Source organism: Chiloscyllium plagiosum, unplaced genomic scaffold (genome assembly GCF_037043375.1).
Source record: "Chiloscyllium plagiosum isolate Xiang-an unplaced genomic scaffold, Cpla_swu_hap1 HiC_scaffold_45, whole genome shotgun sequence".
Taxonomy (NCBI): domain Eukaryota; kingdom Metazoa; phylum Chordata; class Chondrichthyes; order Orectolobiformes; family Hemiscylliidae; genus Chiloscyllium; species Chiloscyllium plagiosum.
This window is the reverse complement of record NW_028270183.1, coordinates 39280089-39305169: the sequence shown is the minus strand read 5'-3', so window position 1 is coordinate 39305169 and position 25081 is coordinate 39280089. Positions and strand designations below refer to the sequence as shown.

The window sequence follows — 25081 nt, the reverse complement described above, 5'->3', positions numbered from 1 at the left end:
AGGGGGAGGGAGAGAGAGGGGGAGGGAGAGAGAGGTGGAGGGAGAGAGAGGGGGAGGGAGAGAGAGGGGGAGGGAGAGAGAGGGGGAGGGAGAGAGAGAGGGGAGGGAGAGAGAGAGGGGAGGGAGAGAGAGAGGGGAGGGAGAGAGAGGGGGGGAGGGAGAGAGAGAGAGAGGGGGAGGGAGAGAGAGAGAGAGGGAGAGAGAGGGGGAGGGAGAGAGAGACAGAGAAAGAGAGAGAGAGAGAGAGAGAGAGAGAGGGCGAGAGAGAGAAGAGAAGAGAGGGCGAGAGAGAGGAGAGGGGAGAGAGGAGAGAGGAGAGAGGAGAGAGAGGGGGAGAGACAGAAAAGGTGAGAGCGGCATAATGTTTAATTACTGTACAAAATTACAACTGTGGCTCATGCAGTTATCAGTTGTAGTGATGACTGATAAATTTAACATTTACAAGCAATAGCCCATGCAGTAAGTAATGGGTAAGGTCCAGATCTGCAAGAATGAAGTAAATACTTCACCTTGGATCTGGAGATGAAGAGAAAGCAGCCAGCTAGAAGTAATCCCTGCAGCGTGGCCTGGAAATCGCTGAATTTAACTCCCTCCAGGTACAACACGCTCTGGCTGTAGGCAAGGATCAGTGCATTCAGGGCCAGGATCTTAAACATCTGCAGCGTGGTTACCAGCGTGCAACGACCTTGTTTTATCACATAACAAACTGTGGGTTGGAGGCACAGGAAGAGGAAAGAATTTTTTTTTAAGTCTGCAATATGCATGATAATACAAATCTTCAGTATTTGCTGAAAAAAAAAGTCAATACACTGGCAAAGCCTTTTCATCTTGCACTCATCAGGACAGAAGCAAAAGTACCAAATTTCGAAGGAGTAACAATGTATACTGTTTGAGAAAAGGCGCTGACTAGTTGGCAAACCAACTCTAATTGGTTGAGGACCATTCGACTTTCTTGAAGAGAGTGTCTCCAGCAGTGCTCCTGACAGTGATTCTACTGGGAGCACTGTTACTAGGCTGCATATCAGCCATTAATCAACAGATGCTTCATCTTGGCCGACTGGTGGATCTAGCTTGGTATCCAGCCTCCAGGCTTTGAGCTGCCCAACAGGTCTCTGTAATGGGTGGCACAGTGGTTAGCACTGCTGCCTCACAGCACCAGAGACCAGGGTTCAATTCCCGCCTCAGGCAACTGTCTGTGTGGAGTTTGCACATTCTCCCTGTGTCTGCGTGGGTTTCCTCCGGGTGCTCCGGTTTCCTCCCACAGTCCAAAGATGTGTAGGTTAGGTGAATTGGCCATGCTAAATTGCCCCATAGTGTTAGGTGAAGGGGTAAATGTAGGAGAATGAGTCTGGGTGGGTTGCTCTGTGGAGGGTCAGTGTGGATTTGTTGGGCCGAAGGGCCTGATTCCATACCAAGTAATCTAATCTAATCTAACGGCAGCCTTGCAATATTTTCCTCCTGATTGCCCTCCCATCCCGGTGACACAGGTCAAATTCACTACCCCCATGCAATCCCACTGGGATCAGCTCCTTCAGCCTAGATCAGGGATCAAACGTGAAATCATTGTGGCTCATTACAATTTTTAGGCAAACACTTTACCTAGCCTTTCAAACATTAAACACTTCTAAAGCTACGCTTGACTACGTATTAGAGATTCAGAAAATTATAAAGCACAGGAGTAAGACATTCACCATTTAATCAAAGAGGTTCTTTGAAAGAGTTCACCATTTTGTCCAGCTCCCAGTACTGAACTTTCCCCAAAATCCTGCAAAATTTCTCTTTCACAATGTGCATCCAATTCCTTTTTCAAAGCTACAATTGAATCTGCTTTCACTCCCCTTTTGGGCAATGTTTTCCAGGTTAGAACCCCCTGTGTATAGACACCCATACTGGGTTAGGTGTTCACACTCACTGCACATGATGGATGATAGCTTAGAAGTAAATGGTGCTGCAATGCTGGCATCTCCCAGTTTTATTACAGGCATCTGGTCTTCCTCTAGGTCTTTCAGTACCTGATTAAGACGCTCCTATAAGGAAAGAACACATTGAGTTTACTCTGATACATCTCTCCACCCAACGTGCAGCCCATTATCTATCGTATGCCCTTGAACTGAGTGATTTTGGGAGGTCATTTCAGCATTTCGTTACGAGCTATTCATAACATGCTTCTTATCAGCGAGGTACAATGCAATATTCAATTGCAAAAGCCCAATCCTGTTTCTCACTGATTTAGTTTTAGGGGGATATCATGGATTTTAGGTTGATTGCTTTAATAATGATTAAGGACAGTGCTCCCACTTGGGCCCCCACCAAAACCGTCACCGCACCTTTAAGATCCACGTGCAGCCTGTTATTTTGAACTCACCCAGAAAACTCCAGCAAAATTCTCATCCACACCTTCAAAACCCTTCAATTAGCTCCTTCTTTGCCATCTCCAACTCGACTCAAGACATGACTCCTTCCTTGTTTCCTTTGTTAAAGGCCTAGCTAATGGCTTTCCATGCTCTTGTACGAAATCCTAGCTCCACCTGACATCTGCTGCAACCTCTTCCACTTGCAGGTTCCAAGCTGCAGCTTCTCTCTGGTGTGTGCAACAACCTTGCTACTGGAGTGTTCAGCCTTCACTCGAAGTCTCCCCATATTATATTAACTCCGAGACATTGCTGATTGACGGTTTTAGAGACGTGTGGGGAAAACAAATGCAGGCAAGATATATTATAATCCCCCTGAGCCTTTCCCCACCGCCTCCTGCCCCTGGACTTTCTCTCTCTTTGGCCCCATCCAGGTTTTCCCTTCCACTTTCACTGTCCCCTGCCCAGAATGTGGTGCTGGAAAAGCACAGCAGGTCAAGCAGCATCCAAGGAGCAGGAGAATGGACGTTTCGGGCATAAGCTCTTCATCAGGAATGAGGTTCCTGCTGAACCCTGTTTCAGAATCGTGTGAATCTTGAATGATGTGATAATCTAACAGGTCTGGAATTGTGCTTTTCCAGATGAGTGTGCCTACCCAATTGTGGATGTCAGCAGACACTGCCTATAAATAAATCTCCAACTGTGTAGGAGGTCTGCACTCACCTGTTCTCTGACACATACTGGTTCAAAAAGACTGACCTCATTAATTATTCAACCTCTTCATATAAACAGATCAAACCCATTTGCCAAAACAAAAATGAAAACTCTTATAAAAATTATATTATGCATGAAAAAAATCTCACACCTTTCATCACAGATGCCAACCATTAGTTGAGGTCAACATGGTTCAGTACAGTACCCACTCATGATATTATTCCTCCCCTACAAGGACATGACTAGTTTGCTTATGATCCAGGTGTGTTCAGTGTTTACATCTGTACAAAGCATCAGTGATACTCAGAACCCCAGGAATTAGCTCGTTATCTCCCAGCTCCTGAGGCCCTGCTATCCCATGAAAGCTTAAAAAGGTTTTGAAGTGGAGGTGCCAGTGTTGGACTGGGGTGTACAAAGTTAAAAAACACAACACCAGATTATAGTCCAACAGGTTTCACCTGCTGAAGGAGCAGCACTCCGAAAGCTAGTGCTTCCAAATAAACCTGTTGGACTATAAATTGGTGTTGTGAGATTTTTAATGATGAAGCATTGCACAGGCTTCATAGATGAGGGAGGCAATCAGCACTGAACAATGCCTGATGGGTAGCAGACCCAGGAGAGCTGCAACTCCTGGGCTACCTCTGCACAACAGATAAGAGCTGGTTCCTGAATAGCATGGCAGGCATCTGCAAACCATGGAGACCAGCCCTGGGAGTGGAGGAAAGAGTACAGAACCCGGATTTCTGCCAGAGGATTTGGCTTGATCAGTGCTGATGAGACACATGCAAAGTTTTTTTTTAAAACTTTCATGGGATAAGGGTGTCTCTGGCAATACCAGTATGTGTTCCTCATCCCTGGTTTCAAATGGCTCACTAGGTCACTTCAGAGGTTAGTTAAGAGTTCACTGCATCATGTCACTAAGTGATGTACAGTCGGGATTTCAACTGCAGAGGCATTACAGCCAAGTCTACTCCTATTTCTCACTTTCTGATTGAAGCAGGGTGGGGCATCGACACGGAGTCCTGGGACAGGGAATCCTGGATGATTTTTTTTCTCTCTCCCATTAATGAGAAATGATTGTACTGCTCCCACTTGAACCAGTTAACTTGAGCAGACAATGGGAATTGGACCTGGGATCTTCCCCTATCAACTCAATGCTCAATCTAGTGCAACCTCTAGGGGAAACAAAAAATTAGGTTTGTTTTATAATTGACATATTTTATGTTTTAAGTAAAATAACTTCAAATGAAACAGGCTTACATACCACAATGTTAACACGTTGGAAACGACAAGTTCTAGCTAACCTGTTGAGATAAATCCTTTAAGTAATGGAGTAGTACCTACCCTTTGAACAGCGAGCTGCTCCTCCCTCTGCGACATAACCCGCTGCCTTGCAGCCCGAGAGGTTGTTTTCATGTTGCTGCTTGTATTGGAAGTGAAAGATTTCCCATCGTTTATCCCATCTTTTGTCCTCCTCCTCTTGTCTGGAATCCGCTCAGGAGCATTCGCCAGTAAAGCTACTCCTGAAATAACAGGATATACACTGAAGCATGAGACACACACTCTGCATCAACTCAACATTGTCCAGATCAGGTCAGGTATCTCCAAAAGCCTGCCCCACCCCCACCCTCACCCTCCCATTTACCCCTCAGCCCCCTTCCCTCGCCCCACATCCTGCTCCCCGGATGCTGTCTGACCTGCTGTGCTTTCCCAGCATCATACTTACTCTGGATTCAAAACTGGCTTGCAAACAGGCAGAAATGGGTGAAGGCGGAGGGTTGTTTCTGTAATTGGAAGCCCGTGACCAGCAGCGTAGCACAGGGTTTGGTACTGGGACCTTGCTGTTTGTTATATACATTAATGACTTGGGTGTGAACACTGAAGGTTTAGTCAGTAAATTTGCAGATGGCATGAAAATTGACAACCGGTGAAGTGGACACAGCAGGGGCAGGTGGAATTTAACCCTGATTAGTGCAAGATGATGCATTCTGTGATGTCAAATAAGGGAAAGATATACACAATGAATGGTAGGTCCCTAGAGTGTACTGAAGAACAAAGGGACCTTGGTGTACAAGTCCAAACACCCTTGAAGGTGTCAGCACAGTAGACAGGGTGCTGAAGGCAGCATATGGGACACTTGTCTTCATTACCAGGACATAGAACATAGGAGCAAAGGAAGTCTTGTTATAACTACATAAAACGTTGTTTCGGCCACAGTTGGAATACTTTGTGTAGTTCTGGTCGCCACACTGTCAGAAGGACAGGATTGCACTGGAGAGGGTGCAGAGAAGGTTCACCAGAATACCGCCTGAGATGGAAAGTCTCATTATGAGGGGAGACTGGACAGGCTGTGTTTGTGGTCAATGGAGGATAGGAGGCTAAAGGGGAATCTGACTGAGGCATACAATATTACGAGAGCACAGTAAGAGCGGATCATGGGAATCTCTTTCCCATGGCAGATATGTCCAGAAAGCATTGATTTAAAGTAAGGTTTAAAGTAAGGTTTAGAGGGGAGCTGAGGGAACGAATGTTTTTCATCTAAAGGATGGTAGAACTATGGAATGGACTGCCCGAGATGGTGGTGGAGGCAGGTACACACATTTATGAATCATTTGGATGAGCACTTAAAATGCCAGGGCACAGTAGGCAATAGGGTAAGCAGAGGTAAATGGGATTAGTGTACTTTGGTGTTTGTTGGTCGGTATAGACACGGTGGGCTGCAGTGCGTGTTTCATTCTATATGACTCTATAACCAGATACCTCGTCCACAGCATCCAAACACCAACCCCAGACCCATCAGTGTTCTCACACACACACACACACACACAGTCCCGACAGTGTACACGCACACCACACCCCCGTCCCGACAGCCTTCACAAACACACCCACACAAGTCCCGACAGCATTCACACACACACACACACACACACAACCCCAGACCAGACAGCCTTCTCACACACATACTCACACCCCCCCCAGACCTGACAGCATACCACACACCCCCACACCAGACGTGACAGCCTTCACACACACACACCCACCCAAGTCGCGACAGCCTTCACACACACACACCCACCCAAGTCGCGACAGCCTTCACACACACACACCCCAGTCCCGACACCCTTCCCACACACCCAGTCCCGACCAGACAGCATACACACACACACACACACACCCCCACCCCCAGTCCCAACAGCTTTCAAACACACACACACACACACACACACACACCCCCACCCACCTGAGACCCGACAGCCTTCACACATACACACACACACCCCAGTCCGGACAGCCTTCTCACACACACACACCCCCCACCCCAGTCCCGACAGCCTTCACGCGCGCGCGCACACACACCACAGACCCGAGAGCCTTGACACACACACTTCCTAGACCCGACAGCGCCCCCCCACACACACACACCCCCCCACTCCCCCCACCAGTACAGACAGCCTTCACACACACACCCCAGTCACAGCCTTCTCACACACACACACCCCCAGTCCCGACAGCCTTCACACACTCGCCCAAGTCCTGACAACCTTCAAACACACCCACCCAGTCCCTTCAGCCTTCACACACACACACACACACACAGAAACACACAAACCCCAGTCCCGTCAGCCTTCAAACACACACACACCCAGTCCCAACAGCCTTCACACACACACCCCCAGTCCCAGCCTTCACACACACACCCCCAGTCACAGCCTTCACACACACACCCCCAGTCACAGCCTTCACACACACACCCCCAGTCACAGCCTTCACACACACACCCCCAGTCACAGCCTTCTCACACACACACACAAACACACACACACACCCCAGTCCCGACAGCCTTCTCACACACACCCCAGTCCCGACAGCCTTCACACACACACCCCAGTCCCGACAGCCTTCACACACACACACACCCCAGTCCCGACAGCCTTCTCACACACACCCCAGTCCCGACAGCCTTCACACACACACCCCAGTCCCGACAGCCTTCTCACACACACCCCAGTCCCGACAGCCTTCTCACACACACCCCAGTCCCGACAGCCTTCACACACATACCCCAGTCCCTACAGCCTTCACACACACACACACCCCAGTCCCGACAGCCTTCACACACACCCGCATACCCCAGTCCTGACAGCCTTCACAAACACACACACATACCCCAGTCCCTACAGCCTTCACACACACCCCAGTCCCGACAGCGTGTACACACACACACACACACCCCCCAGTCCCGACAGCCTTCACACACACACACCCCAGTCCCGACAGCCTTCACACACACCCGCATACCCCAGTCCTGACAGCCTTCACAAACACACACACATACCCCAGTCCCTACAGCCTTCACACACACACACACACACACCCCAGTCCCGACAGCGTGTACACACACACACACACACCCCCCAGTCCCGACAGCCTTCACACACACACACCCCAGTCCCTACAGCCGTCACACACACACACACCCCAGTCCCTACAGCCGTCACACACACACACACCCCAGTCCCGACAGCCTTCTCTCACACACACACACACAAACACACACACACACACCCCAGTCCCGACAGCGTGTACACACACACCCCAGTCCCGACAGCCTTCACACACACACAGACACACACACACACACCCCAGTCCCGACAGCCTTCACACACACACCCCCAGTCACAGCCTTCTCACACACACCCCCAGTCACAGCCTTCTCACACACACACACCCCCCCCCAGTCCCGACAGCCTTCACACTCTCCCCCAAGTCCTGACAACCTTCAAACACACCCACCCAGTCCCGACAGCCTTCACACACACACACACACCCCAGTCCCGACAGCCTTCACACAAACACACCCCAGTCCTGACAGCCTTCACAAACACACACCCCAGTCCTGACAGCCTTCACAAACACACACACACACACCCCAGTCCCGACAGCCTTCGCACACACACACAGCCCAGTCCCGACAGCCTTCGCACACACACACAGCCCAGTCCCGACAGCCTTCACAAACACACACCCGCATACCCCAGTCCTGACAGCCTTCACAAACACACACACACCCCAGTCCCGACAGCCTTCGCACACACACACACCCCAGTCCTGACAGCCTTCACAAACACACACACACCCCAGTCCCGACAGCCTTCACACACACACACACACACACACCCCAGTCCTGACAGCCTTCACAAACACACACCCGCATACCCCAGTCCTGACAGCCTTCACAAACATACACACACCCCAGTCCCGACAGCCTTCACACACACACACACACACACACACACACACACCCCAGTCCTGACAGCCTTCACACACACACACCCCAGTCCTGACAGCCTTCACAAACACACACCCCAGTCCCGACAGCCTTCACACATACACCCCCCAGTCCCTACAGCCGTCTCTCTCACACACACACACACACACACACACACACACCCCAGTCCCTACAGCCTTCACAAACACACACCCGCATACCCCAGTCCTGACAGCCTTCACAAACATACACACACCCCAGTCCCGACAGCCTTCACACACACACACACACACACACACACACACACACACACACCCCAGTCCTGACAGCCTTCACACACACACACCCCAGTCCTGACAGCCTTCACAAACACACACCCCAGTCCCGACAGCCTTCACACATACACCCCCCAGTCCCTACAGCCGTCTCTCTCACACACACACACACACACACACACACACACCCCAGTCCCTACAGCCTTCACACACACACACACACACCCCAGTCCCGACAGCCTTCACACACACACCCCCCAGTCCCTACAGCCGTCACACACACACACACACACACCCCAGTCCCTACAGCCGTCACACACACACACCCCAGTCCCGACAGCCTTCTCACACACACACACACACACACGTCCCGACAGCGTGTACACACACACACACACTCCCCAGTCCCGACAGCCTTCACACACACACACACACACCCCAGTCCCGACAGCCTTCACACACACACACACACACCCCAGTCCCGACAGCCTTCACACACACACACACACACACACCCCAGTCCCGACAGCCTTCACACACACACACACCCCAGTCCCGACAGCCTTCACACACACACACACCCCAGTCCCGACAGCCTTCACACACACACCCCCAGTCACAGCCTTCTCACACACACCCCCAGTCACAGCCTTCTCACACACACACACCCCCCCCAGTCCCGACAGCCTTCACACTCTCCCCCAAGTCCTGACAACCTTCAAACACACCCACCCAGTCCCGTCAGACTTCACACACACACACCCAGTCCCAACAGCCTTCTCACACACACACACACCCCTAGTCACAGCCTTCTCATACACACACACCCAGTCCAGTCAGCCTTCACACACACACACCGAGTCCCGACAGCCGACAAACACACGCACACCCCCAGTCCCGACAGCCTTCACACACACACACACACACACACACACACCCCAGTCCCGACAGCCTTCACACAAACACACACCCGCATACCCCAGTCCCGACAGCCTTCACACACACACACACACACACACACACACACACACCCCAGTCCCGACAGCCTTCTCACACACACACACCCGAGTCCCGACAGCCTTCACACACACACAAACACACACACCCCAGTCCCGACAGCCTTCACACACACACACACCCCAGTCCCGACAGCCTTCACAAACACACACACACCCCAGTCCTGACAGCCTTCACACACACACACACCCCAGTCCTGACAGCCTTCGCACACACACACACACACACCCCAGTCCTGACAGCCTTCACAAACACACACCCGCATACCCCAGTCCCGACAGCCTTCTCACACACACACACCCCAGTCCCGACAGCCTTCTCACACACACACACCCCAGTCCCGACAGCCTTCTCACACACACACACCCCAGTCCCGACAGCCTTCACACACACACACACCCCAGTCCCGACAGCCTTCACACACACACACACCCCAGTCCTGAGCCTTCACAAACACACACACACCCCAGTCCTGACAGCCTTCACAAACACACACACACACCCACCCCAGTCCTGACAGCCTTCACAAACACACACACACCCCAGTCCTGACAGCCTTCACAAACACACACACACCCACCCCAGTCCTGACAGCCTTCACAAACACACACACACCCCAGTCCTGACAGCCTTCACAAACCCACACACACCCCAGTCCTGACAGCCTTCACAAACACACACACACACACCCCAGTCCTGACAGCCTTCACAAACACACACACACCCCAGTCCTGACAGCCTTCACAAACACACACACACACACCCCCGCCAGTCCTGACAGCCTTCACAAACCCACACACACAAACACCCCCCCCCAGTCCTGACAGCCTTCACAAACCCACACACACACACCCCAGTCCTGACAGCCTTCACAAACCCACACACACAAACACCCCCCCCCAGTCCTGACAGCCTTCACAAACCCACACACACACACCCCAGTCCTGACAGCCTTCACACACACACACACACACCCCCCCAGTCCTGACAGCATTCACAAACACACACACACACACCCACCCCAGTCCTGACAGCCTTCACAAACACACACACATACCCCAGTCCTGACAGCCTTCACAAACACACACACATACCCCAGTCCTGACAGCCTTCACAAACACACACACATACCCCAGTCCCTACAGCCTTCACACACACACACACACACACACCCCAGTCCTGACAGCCTTCACAAACACACACCCGCACACCCCAGTCCTGACATCCTTCACAAACACACACCCCAGTCCTGACAGCCTTCACAAACGCACACCCCAGTCCTGACAGCCTTCACAAACACACACCCCAGTCCTGACAGCCTTCACAAACACACACCCCAGTCCTGACAGTCTTCACAAACACACACACACACACACATCCCAGACCCGACAGCCTTCACAAACACACACACACCCCAGTCCCGACAGCCTTCTCACACACACACACACACACCCCCCAGTCCCGACAGCCTTCTCACACACACACACAAACACACACACACCCCCCAGTCCCGACGGACTTCACACACACACCCCAGTCCCGACAGCCTTCACACACACACCCCAGTCCCGACAGCCTTCACACACACACCCCAGTCCCGACAGCCTTCACACACACACCCCAGTCCCGACAGCCTTCTCACACACACCACAGTCCCAACAGCCTTCACACACACACCACAGTCCCAACAGCCTTCACACACACACCCCCAGTCACAGCCTTATCACACACACACCCCCAGTCGACAGCCTTCACACACTCCCCCAAGTCCTGACAACCTTCAAACACACCCACCCAGTCCCGTCAGCCTTCACACTCACACCCCAGTCCCAACAGCCTTCACACACACACACACACCCCCAGTCACAGCCTTCACACACACATCCCCAGTCACAGCCTTCTCACACACACCCCCAGTCACAGCCTTCTCACACACACACACACACACCCCGAGTCCCGACAGCCTTCTCACTCACACACACACACACACACACGCTCCCCAGTCCCAACAGCCTTCACTCTCACACACACACACACACCCCAGTCCCGACAGCCGACAAACACACACACACACCCCAATCCCGACGGCCATCAAAAACACACACACACACCCCCCAGACCCGACAGCCTTCTCTCACACACACACCCAGTCCCGTCAGCCTTCACACACACCCAGTCCCGTCAGCCTTCACACACACACACACCCCCCAGTCCCGACAGCCTTCACACTCACACACACCCCAGTCCCGACAGCCTTCACACACACACAGCCCCCAGTCCCGACAGTCTTCACACACACACACACACACCCCAGTCCCGACAGCCTTCACACACACACAGCCCCCAGTCCCGACAGCCTTCACACACACACACACCCCAGTCCCGACAGCCTTCACACACACACACCCCAGTCCCGACAGCCTTCACACACACACAGCCCAGTCCCGACAGCCTTCACACACACACAGCCCAGTCCCGACATCACACACACACACCCCAGTCCCGACATCACACACACACACCCCAGTCCCGACAGCACACACACACACACACACACCCCAGTCCCGACAGCCTTCACACACACACAGCCCACAGTCCCGACAGCCTTCACACACAAACACCCCCCAGTCCCGACAGCCTTCACACACACACACACAGTCCCGACAGCCTTCACACACACACACCCCAGTCCCGACAGCGCACACACACACACACACACACACACACCCCAGTCCCGACAGCACACACACACACACACCCACACCCCAGTCCCGACAGCACACACACACACACACACACACACACACACACACACACCCCAGTCCCGACAGCCTTCACACACACACACACACACACACACACACCCCAGTCCCGATAGCCTTCACACACACACACACACACACACACACACACCCCAGTCCCGATAGCCTTCACACACACACACACACGCCCCCTCCGTCACGACAACGTTCACAATTCCCCCCCGCGCCATGTTCCGACAGGGTTCACACGCACCCCTGTCCTGACAGTGTACACACACACACCCCAGTCCCGACAGCATTCACACACAGACACACACACACACACACCCCAATCCCGACAGCGTTCACACACACACACACGCACCCCAGTCCCGACAGCGTTCACACACACACACACACACCCCAGTCCCGACAGCGTTCACACACACACACACACACACCCCAGTCCCGACAGCGTTCACACACACACACACACCCCAGTCCTGACAGCCTTCTCACACACACACACACCCCAGTCCCGACAGCGTTCACACACACACACACACACACACCCCCCAATCCCGACAGCGTTCACACACACACACACACACCCCCGTCCCGACAGCGTTCACACACACACACACACACCCCAGTCCCGACAGCGTACACACACACACCCCAGTCCCGACAGCGTTCACACACACACACACACCCCAGTCCCGACAGCGTTCACACACACACACACACACCCCAGTCCCGACAGCGTTCACACACACACACACACCCCAGTCCCGACAGCGTTCACACACACACACACGCACCCCAGTCCCGACAGCGTTCACACACACACACACGCACCCCAGTCCCGACAGCGTTCACACACACACACACCCCAGTCCCGACAGCGTTCACACACACACACACCCCAGTCCCGACAGCGTTCACACACACACACACGCACCCCAGTCCCGACAGCGTTCACACACACACACACACACACCCCAGTCCCGACAGCGTTCACACACACACACACACACCCCAGTCCCGACAGCGTTCACACACACACACACACACACACACCCCCCAGTCCCGACAGCGTTCACACACACACACACCCCAGTCCCGACAGCGTTCACACACACACACACCCCAGTCCCGACAGCGTTCACACACACACACACACCCCAGTCCCGACAGCATTCACACACACACGCCAGTTCCGACAGCCTTCACACACACACACACCCCAGTCGCGACAGTCTTCACACACACAGCCCCCAGTCCCGACAGCCTTCTCACACACACACACACACACCCCCCAGTCCCGACAGCCTTCACACACACACACACCCCAGTCCCGACAGCCTTCACACACACACACACACACACACCCCCCCCCAGTCCCGACAGCCTTCACACACACACACACACACACACCCCAGTCGCGACAGCCTTCACACACACAGCCCCCAGTCCCGACAGCCTTCACACACACACACACCCCAGTCCCGACAGCCTTCACACACACAGCCTTCACACACACAGCCCCCAGTCCCGACAGCCTTCACACACACCCCAGTCCCGACAGCCTTCACACACACACACAGCCCCCAGTCCCGACAGCCTTCACACACACACACACACAGCCCCCAGTCCCAACAGACTTCACACACACACACACACCCCAGACCCGACAGCCTTCACACACACACACACACCCCAATCCCGACAGCCTTCACACACTCAGCCGCCAGTCACGACAGCCTTCACACACACACACACACACACACACCCCAGTCCCGACAGCCTTCACACACACAGCCCCCAGTCTCGACAGCCTTCACACACACACACACACACACACACACACACACACACACACCCCCCAGTCCCGACAGCCTTCACACACACACACACCCCAGTCCCGACAGCCTTCACACACACACACACCCCAGTCACGACAGCCTTCACACACACACACACCCCAGTCACGACAGCCTTCACACACACACACACCCCAGTCACAGCCTTCTCACACACACCCCCAGTCACAGCCGTCTCACACACACACACCGCCCCCACCAGTCCCGACAGCCTTCACACACTCCCCCAAGTCCTGACAACCTTCAAACACACACAGCCCCCAGTCCCAACAGCCTTCACACACACACACACCCCAGACCCGACAGCCTTCACACACACCCGTCCCGACAGCCTTCACACACACACACACACACACACACACACACACACCCCAGTCCCGACAGCCTTCACACACACACACACCCCAGTCCTGACAGCCTTCACACACACACACCCCAGTCCTGACAGCCTTGACACACACACACACCCCAGTCCCGACAGCCTTCACAAACACACACACAACCCAGTCACAGCCTTCTCACACACACCCCCAGTCACAGCCTTCTCACACACACACACACACACACACCCAGTCCACTCAGCCTTCACACAAACACACGCACACCCCCAGTTCCGACAGCCTTCACACAAACACACACCCCAGTCCCGACAGCCTTCACACACACACACACCCCAGTCCCGACAGCCTTCACACTCACACCCCAGTCCCGACAGCCTTCACACTCACCCCAGTCCCGACAGCCTTCACACACACCCCAGTCCCGACAGCCTTCTCTCACACACACACACCCGAGTCACGACAGCCTTCACACACACGCCCCTAGTCCCGACAGCCTTCTCTCACACACACACACCCGAGTCCCGACAGCCTTCACACACACACACACACACACACACCCCAGTCCCGACAGCCTTCACACACACGCCCCTAGTCCCGACAGCCTTCTCTCACACACACACACCCGAGTCCCGACAGCCTTCACACACACACACACACACACACACACACACACACCCCAGTCGCGACAGCCTTCACAAACACACACACACCCCAGTCCTGACAGCCTTCACACACACACACACACCCCAGTCCTGAGCCTTCACAAACACACACACACACACCCCAGTCCTGACAGCCTTCACAAACACACCCCAGTCCCAACAGCCTTCACACACACACCCCCAGTCACAGCCTTCACACACACACCCCCAGTCACAGCCTTCACACACACACACCCCCAGTCACAGCCTTCACACACACACCCCCAGTCACAGCCTTCACACACACACCCCCAGTCACAGCCTTCACACACACACCCCCAGTCACAGCCTTCACACACACACCCCCAGTCACAGCCTTCACACACACACCCCCAGTCACAGCCTTCACACACACACACACACACACACACCCCAGTCCCAACAGCCTTCACTCTCTCACACAGACCCCAGTCCCGACAGCCTACACACACACACCCACCCCAGTCCCGACGGCCATCAAAAACACACACACACACACACCTCAGTCCAGACAGCCTTCACACACACACACACACACACACACACACACACCTCAGTCCAGACAGCCTTCACACACACACACCCCAGTCCCGTCAGCCTTCACACACACACACCCCAGTCCCGTCAGCCTTCACACACACACACCCCAGTCCCGACAGCCTTCACACACACACACACACACACCCCAGAGTCCCGACAGCCTTCACACACACACACACACCCCCCAGTCCCGACAGCCTTCAAACACACACACCCCCAGTCCCAACAGCCTTCACACACACACACACACACACACACACACACACCCCAGTCCCGACAGCCTTCACACACACCCCCCAGTACCGTCAGCCTTCAAACACACACACACACCCCAGTCCTGACAGCCTTCACAAACACACACACACACCCCAGTCCGGACAGCCTTCACGAACACACACAAACACACACACACACACACACACACACCCCAGTCCCGACAGCCTTCACACACACACACACACACACACACCCCATTCCCGACAGCCTTCACACACACACCACAGTCCCAACAGCCTTCACACACACACCCCCAGTCACAGCCTTCTCACACACACACCCCCAGTCGACAGCCTTCACACACTCCCCCAAGTCCTGACAATCTTCAAACACACCCACCCAGTCCCGTCAGCCTTCACACTCACACCCCAATCCCGACAGCCTTCACAAACACACACACTCCCCAGTCCTGACAGCCTTCACAAACACACACACACACACACCCCAGTCCTGACAGCCTTCACACTCACACCCCAGTCCCGACAGCCTTCACAAACACACACACTCCCCAGTCCTGACAGCCTTCACAAACACACACACACACTCCCCAGTCCTGACAGCCTTCACAAACACACACACACACCCCAGTCCTGACAGCCTTCACAAACACACACACACACACACCCCAGTCCTGACAGCCTTCACAAACACACACACCCCAGACCTGACAGCCTTCACAAACACACACACACACCCTAGTCCTGACAGCCTTCACAAACACACCCACCCCAGTCCTGACAGCCTTCACAAACACACACACACACACACCAGTCCTGACAGCCTTCACAAACACACACACACACACCCCAGTCCTGACAGCCTTCACAAACACACACACACACACCCCAGTCCTGACAGCCTTCACAAACACACACACACACACCCAGTCCTGACAGCCTTCACAAACACACACACACACCCCAGTCCTGACAGCCTTCACAAACACACGCACACACCCAGTCCCGACAGCCTTCACAAACACACACACACCCCAGTCCCGACAGCCTTCACACACACACACACCCCGCCAGTCCCGACAGCCTTCACACACACACACACACCCCAGACCTGACAGCCTTCACACACACACACCCCCCAGACCTGACAGCCTTCACAAACACACACACACACCCCCCAGACCTGACAGTCTTCACAAACACACACACACACCCCCCAGACCTGACAGCCTGCACAAACACACACACACACACCCCAGTCCTGACAGCCTTCACAAACACACCCCAGTCCTGACAGCCTTCACAAACACACACACACACCCCCCAGACCTGACAGCCTGCACAAACACACACACACACACACACACACCCCAGTCCCGACAGCCTTCACAAACACACACACACCCCAGTCCCGACAGCCTTCACACACACACACACCCCAGACCTGACAGCCTTCACACACACACACCCCCCAGACCTGACAGCCTTCACAAACACACACACACACCCCCCAGACCTGACAGCCTGCACAAACACACACACACACACACACCCCAGTCCTGACAGCCTTCACAAACACACCCCAGTCCTGACAGCCTTCACAAACACACACACACCCCAGACCTGACAGCCTTCACAAACACACACACCCCAGTCCCGACAGCCTTCACACACACACACCCCCAGTCACAGCCTTCACACACACACCCCCAGTCACAGCCTTCACACACACACACCCCCAGTCACAGCCTTCACACACACACACACCCCCAGTCACAGCCTTCACACACACACACCCCCAGTCACAGCCTTCACACACACACCCCCAGTCACAGCCTTCACACACACACCCCCAGTCACAGCCTTCACACACACACCCCCAGTCACAGCCTTCACACACACACCCCCAGTCACAGCCTTCACACACACACCCCCAGTCACAGCCTTCACACACACACCCCCAGTCACAGCCTTCACACACACACCCCCAGTCACAGCCTTCACACACACACCCCCAGTCACAGCCTTCACACACACACCCCCAGTCACAGCCTTCACACACACACCCCCATTCACAGCCTTCACACACACACCCCCAGTCACAGCCTTCACACACACACACCCCCAGTCACAGCCTTCTCACACACACCCCCAGTCACAGCCTTCACACACACACCCCCAGTCACAGCCTTCACACACACACCCCCAGTCACAGCCTTCACACACACACCCCCAGTCACAGCCTTCACACACACACCCCCAGTCACAGCCTTCACACACACACACCCCCAGTCACAGCCTTCACACACACACCCCCAGTCACAGCCTTCACACACACACACCCCCAGTCACAGCCTTCACACACACACCCCCAGTCACAGCCTTCTCACACACACCCCCAGTCACAGCCTTCTCACACACACACACACCCCAGTCCCAACAGCCTTCACTCTCTCACACAGACCCCAGTCCCGACAGCCTACACACACACACCCACCCCAGTCCCGACGGCCATCAAAAACACACACACACCCACCTCAGTCCAGACAGCCTTCACACACACACACACACACACCCCCACCTCAGTCCAGACAGCCTTCACACACACACACACCCCAGTCCCGTCAGCCTTCACACACACACACCCCAGTCCCGACAGCCTTCACACTCACACACACCCACCCCAGTCCCGACGGCCATCAAAAACACACACACACACACCCCAGTCCCGTCAGCCTTCACACACACACACCCCAGTCCCGACAGCATTCACACACACACACCCCAGTCCCGACAGCCTTCACACACACACACCCCCCAGTCCCGACAGCCTTCAAACACACACACCCCCAGTCCCAACAGCCTTCACACACTCCCCCAAGTCCTGACACCCTTCAAACATACCCACCCAGTCCCGTCAGCCTTCACACACACACACACACACACACCCCCCAGTACCGTCAGCGTTCAAACACACACACACACCCCAGTCCTGACAGCCTTCACAAACACACACACACACCCCAGTCCTGACAGCCTTCACAAACACACACACTCCCCAGTCCTGACAGCCTTCACAAACACACACACACCCCAGTCCTGACAGCCTTCACAAACACACACACACACACACCCCAGTCCTGACAGCCTTCACAAACACACACCCCAGACCTGACAGCCTTCACAAACGCACACACACCCCAGTCCTGACAGCCTTCACAAACACACACACACACACCCCAGTCCTGACAGCCTTCACAAACACACACACACACACCCCAGTCCTGACAGCCTTCACAAACACACACCCCAGACCTGACAGCCTTCACGAACACACACACACCCCAGTCCTGACAGCCTTCACAAACAAACACACACACACACACCCCAGTCCTGACAGCCTTCACACACACACACCCCCCAGTCCTGACAGCCTTCACACACACACACACCCCCCAGTCCTGACAGCCTTCACAAACACACACACACCCCAGTCCTGACAGCCTTCACAAACACACACACACCCCAGTCCTGACAGCTTTCACAAACACACACACACCCCAGTCCTGACAGCCTTCACAAACACACACACACACACCCCAGTCCTGACAGCCTTCACAAACACCCACACACACACCCCAGTCCTGACAGCCTTCACAAACACACACACACACACACACACACACACCCCAGTCCTGACAGCCTTCACAAACACACACACACACCCCAGTCCTGACAGCCTTCACAAACACACACACACACACACACACACACACACACACCCCAGTCCTGACAGCCTTCACAAACACACACACACACACCCCAGTCCGGACAGCCTTCACAAACACACACACACACACACACACACCCCAGTCCTGACAGCCTTCACAAACACACACACACACACACCCCAGTCCGGACAGCCTTCACAAACACACACACACACACCCCAGTCCTGACAGCCTTCACAAACACACACACACACACACACACACCCCAGTCCTGACAGCCTTCACACACACACACACACCCCAGTCCCGACAGCCTTCACACTCACACACACCCCAGTCCCGACAGCATTCACACACACACACCCCAGTCCCGACAGCCTTCACACACACACACCCCAGAGTCCCGGCAGCCTTCAAACACACACACCACAGTCACGACAGCCTTCACACACACACACCCCCCAGTCCAGACAGCCTTCAAACACACACACCCCCAGTCCCAACAGCCTTCACACACTCCCCCAAGTCCTGACAACCTTCAAACACACCCACCCAGTCCCGTCAGCCTTCACACACACACACACACACACACACACCCCAGTCCTGACAGCCTTCACAAACACACACCCCAGACCTGACAGCCTTCACGAACACACACACACCCCAGTCCTGACAGCCTTCACAAACAAACACACACACACACACCCCAGTCCGGACAGCCTTCACGAACACACACGAACACACACGAACACACACACACACCCCAGTCCCGACAGCCTTCACAAACACACACACACCCCAGTCCCGACAGTCTTCACACACACACCACAGTCCCAACAGCCTTCACACACACACCCCCAGTCACAGCCTTCTCACACACACACCCCCAGTCGACAGCCTTCACACACTCCCCCAAGTCCTGACAATCTTCAAACACACCCACCCAGTCCCGTCAGCCTTCACACTCACACCCCAGTCCCGACAGCCTTCACAAACACACACACTCCCCAGTCCTGACAGCCTTCACAAACACACACACTCCCCAGTCCTGACAGCCTTCACAAACACACACACACTCCCCAGTCCTGACAGCCTTCACAAACACACACACACACTCCCCAGTCCTGACAGCCTTCACAAACACACACACACACACACACACACCCCAGTCCTGACAGCCTTCACAAACACACACACACACACACCCCAGTCCTGACAGCCTTCACAAACACACCCACCCCAGTCCTGACAGCCTTCACAAACACACACACACACACCCTAGTCCTGACAGCCTTCACAAACACACTCACCCCAGTCCTGACAGCCTTCACAAACACACACACACACACCCCAGTCCTGACAGCCTTCACAAACACACACACACCCCAGTCCCGACAGCCTTCACAAACACACACACACCCCAGTCCCGACAGCCTTCACAAACACACACACACCCCAGTCCCGACAGCCTTCACAAACACACACACACCCCAGTCCCGACAGCCTTCACAAACACACACACACCCCAGTCCCGACAGCCTTCACAAACACACACACACCCCAGTCCCGACAGCCTTCACACACACACACACACCCCCCAGTCCTGACAGCCTTCACACACACACACACACACACTAGTCCCGACAGCCTTCACACACACACACACACACCCCTGTCCAGACAGCCTTCACACACACACACACCCCCCAGTTCTGACAGTTCTCACACACACACACACACCCCACCAGTCCCGACAGCCTTCACACACACACACACACACACCCTAGTCCCGACAGCCTTCACACACACACACACACACCCCTGTCCAGACAGCCTTCACACACACACACACACCCCAGTCCCGACAGCGTTCACAAACACACCCCAGTCCCGACAGCCTTCACAAACACACACACACACACACACTCCCCAGTCCTGACAGCCTTCACAAACACACACACTCCCCAGTCCTGACAGCCTTCACAAACACACACACACACACACACTCCCCAGTCCTGACAGCCTTCACACACACAGCCCCCAGGCCAGACAGCCGACTCACACACACACAAACACACACAGACCCCAGTCCCGACAGCCTTCTCACACACACACACACCCCAGTCCCGACAGCGTTCACACACACACACACACACCCCAGTCCCGACAGCGTTCACACACACACACACACACACACACACACCCCAGTCCCGACAGCGTTCACACACACACACACACACACCCCAGTCCCGACAGCGTTCTCACACACACACACACACACACACCCCAGTCCCGACAGCGTTCACACACACACACACACACACCCCAGTCCCGACAGCGTTCACACACACACACACACACACACACCCCAGTCCCGACAGCGTTCACACACACACACACACACCCCAGTCCCGACAGCGTTCACACACAGACACACCAGTCCCGACAGCGTTCACACACACACCCCAGTCCCGACAGCGTTCACACACACACACACACACCCCAGTCCCGACAGCGTTCACACACACACACACACCCCAGTCCCGACAGCGTTCACACACACACACACACACACACACCCCAGTCCCGACAGCGTTCTCACACACACACACACCCCAGTCCCGACAGCGTTCTCACACACACACACACACACACACACACCCCAGTCCCGACAGCGTTCTCACACACACACACCCCAGTCCCGACCGCGTTCACACACACACACACACCCCAGTCCCGACAGCGTTCACACACACACACACCCCAGTCCCGACAGCGTTCACACACACACACACACCCCAGTCCCGACAGCGTTCACACACACACACACCCCAGTCCCGACAGCGTTCACACACACACACACACCCCAGTCCCGACAGCCTTCACACACACACACACACCCCAGTCCCGACAGCCTTCACAAACACACACACACCCCAGTCCCGACAGCCTTCACACACACACACACACCCCCCAGTCCTGACAGCCTTCACACACACACACACACACCCCCCAGTTCTGACAGTTCTCACACACACACACACACCCCACCAGTCCCGACAGCCTTCACACACACACACACACACCCCCAGTCCCGACAGCCTTCACACACACACACACACACCCCTGTCCAGACAGCCTTCACACACACACACACACCCCAGTCCCGACAGCGTTCACAAACACACCCCAGTCCCGACAGCCTTCACAAACACACACACTCCCCAGTCCTGACAGCCTTCACAAACACACACACTCCCCAGTCCCGACAGCCTTCACACACACACACACACACACACCCCTGTCCAGACAGCCTTCACACACACACACACACCCCAGTCCCGACAGCGTTCACAAACACACCCCAGTCCAGACAGCCTTCACAAACACACATACTCCCCAGTCCTGACAGCCTTCACAAACACACACACTCCCCAGTCCTGACAGCCTTCACACACACAGCCCCCAGGCCAGACAGCCGACTCACACACACACAAACACACACAGACCCCAGTCCCGACAGCCTTCTCACACACACACACCCCAGTCCCGACAGCGTACACACACACACACACACACACACACACACACCCCAGTCCCGACAGCGTTCTCTCTCAATCACACACACACACACCCCAGTCCCGACAGCGTTCACACACACACACACACACACCCCAGTCCCGACAGCGTTCACACACACACACACACCCCCCCCCCAGTCCCGACAGCGTTCACACACACACACACACCCCAGTCCAGACAGCGTTCACACACACACACACACCCCCCCCAGTCCCGACAGCGTTCACACACACACACACACCCCAGTCCCGACAGCGTTCTCTCTCAATCACACACACACACACCCCAGTCCCGGCAGCGTTCATACACACACACACACACACACACACCCCAGTCCCGGCAGCGTTCTCTCACAATCACACACACACACACCCCAGTCCCAACAGCGTTCACACACACACACACACACACACACACACACACACACACACCCCAGTCCTGACAGCCTTCACAAACACACACACACACACCCCAGTCCTGACAGCCTTCACAAACACACACACACACACACACACACCCCAGTCCTGACAGCCTTCACAAACACACACACACACACACACACACCCCAGTCCTGACAGCCTTCACAAACACACACACACCCCAGTCCCGACAGCCTTCACACACACACACACACCTGTCCAGACAGCCTTCACACACACACACACCCCAGTCCCGACAGCCTTCACAAACACACACACTCCCCAGTCCTGACAGCCTTCACAAACACACACACTCCCCAGTCCTGACAGCCTTCACAAACACACACACTCCCCAGTCCTGACAGCCTTCACAAACACACACACTCCCCAGTCCTGACAGCCTTCACAAACACACACACACACACACTCCCCAGTCCTGACAGCCTTCACACACACAGCCCCCAGGCCAGACAGCCGACTCACACACACACACAAACACACACAGACCCCAGTCCCGACAGCCTTCTCACACACACACACACCCCAGTCCCGACAGCCTTCACACACACACACACCCCAGTCCCGACAGCGTACACACACACACACACACACACCCCAGTCCCGACAGCGTTCTCTCTCAATCACACACACACACACCCCAGTCCCGACAGCGTTCACACACACACACACACACACCCCAGTCCCGACAGCGTTCACACACACACACACACACACCCCAGTCCCGACAGCGTTCACACACACACACACACACCCCCCCCAGTCCCGACAGCGTTCACACACACACACACACACACCCCAGTCCCGACAGCGTTCACACACACACACACACACACACACCCCAGTCCCGACAGCGTACACACACACACACACACACACACACACCCCAGTCCCGACAGCGTACACACACACACACACACACACACCCCCCAGTCCCGACAGCGTTCTCTCTCAATCACACACACACACACACCCCAGTCCCGGCAGCGTTCATACACACACACACACACACACACCCCAGTCCCGGCAGCGTTCTCTCTCAATCACACACACACACACACCCCAGTCCCAACAGCGTTCACACACACACACACACACACACACACACACACACACACACACACACCCCAGTCCCGACAGCGTTTTCACACACACACACCCCAGTCCCGACAGCGTTCACACACACACACACACACCCCAGTCCCGACAGCGTTCACACACACACACACACACACCCCAGTCCCGACAGCGTTCACACACACACACACACACCCCAGTCCCGACAGC

At 55.1% G+C, this 25081-nt stretch overlaps 1 protein-coding gene across 1 annotated transcript in view; it reads right to left on the bottom strand.

Annotated features, from left to right (window-relative positions):
* The window catches only part of atp13a1 (ATPase 13A1), a 144605-nt gene that overhangs the window by 13376 nt on the left and 106148 nt on the right, over positions 1-25081 (bottom strand). Inside the window, exons 20-22 of the mRNA XM_087983349.1 lie at positions 4410-4588; positions 1913-2027; positions 443-706 (exon numbers count right to left, since the gene is read on the bottom strand). Coding sequence (XP_087839475.1) covers positions 443-706; positions 1913-2027; positions 4410-4588 — 558 coding nt within the window. The remainder of the gene's footprint in view (positions 1-442; positions 707-1912; positions 2028-4409; positions 4589-25081) is intronic.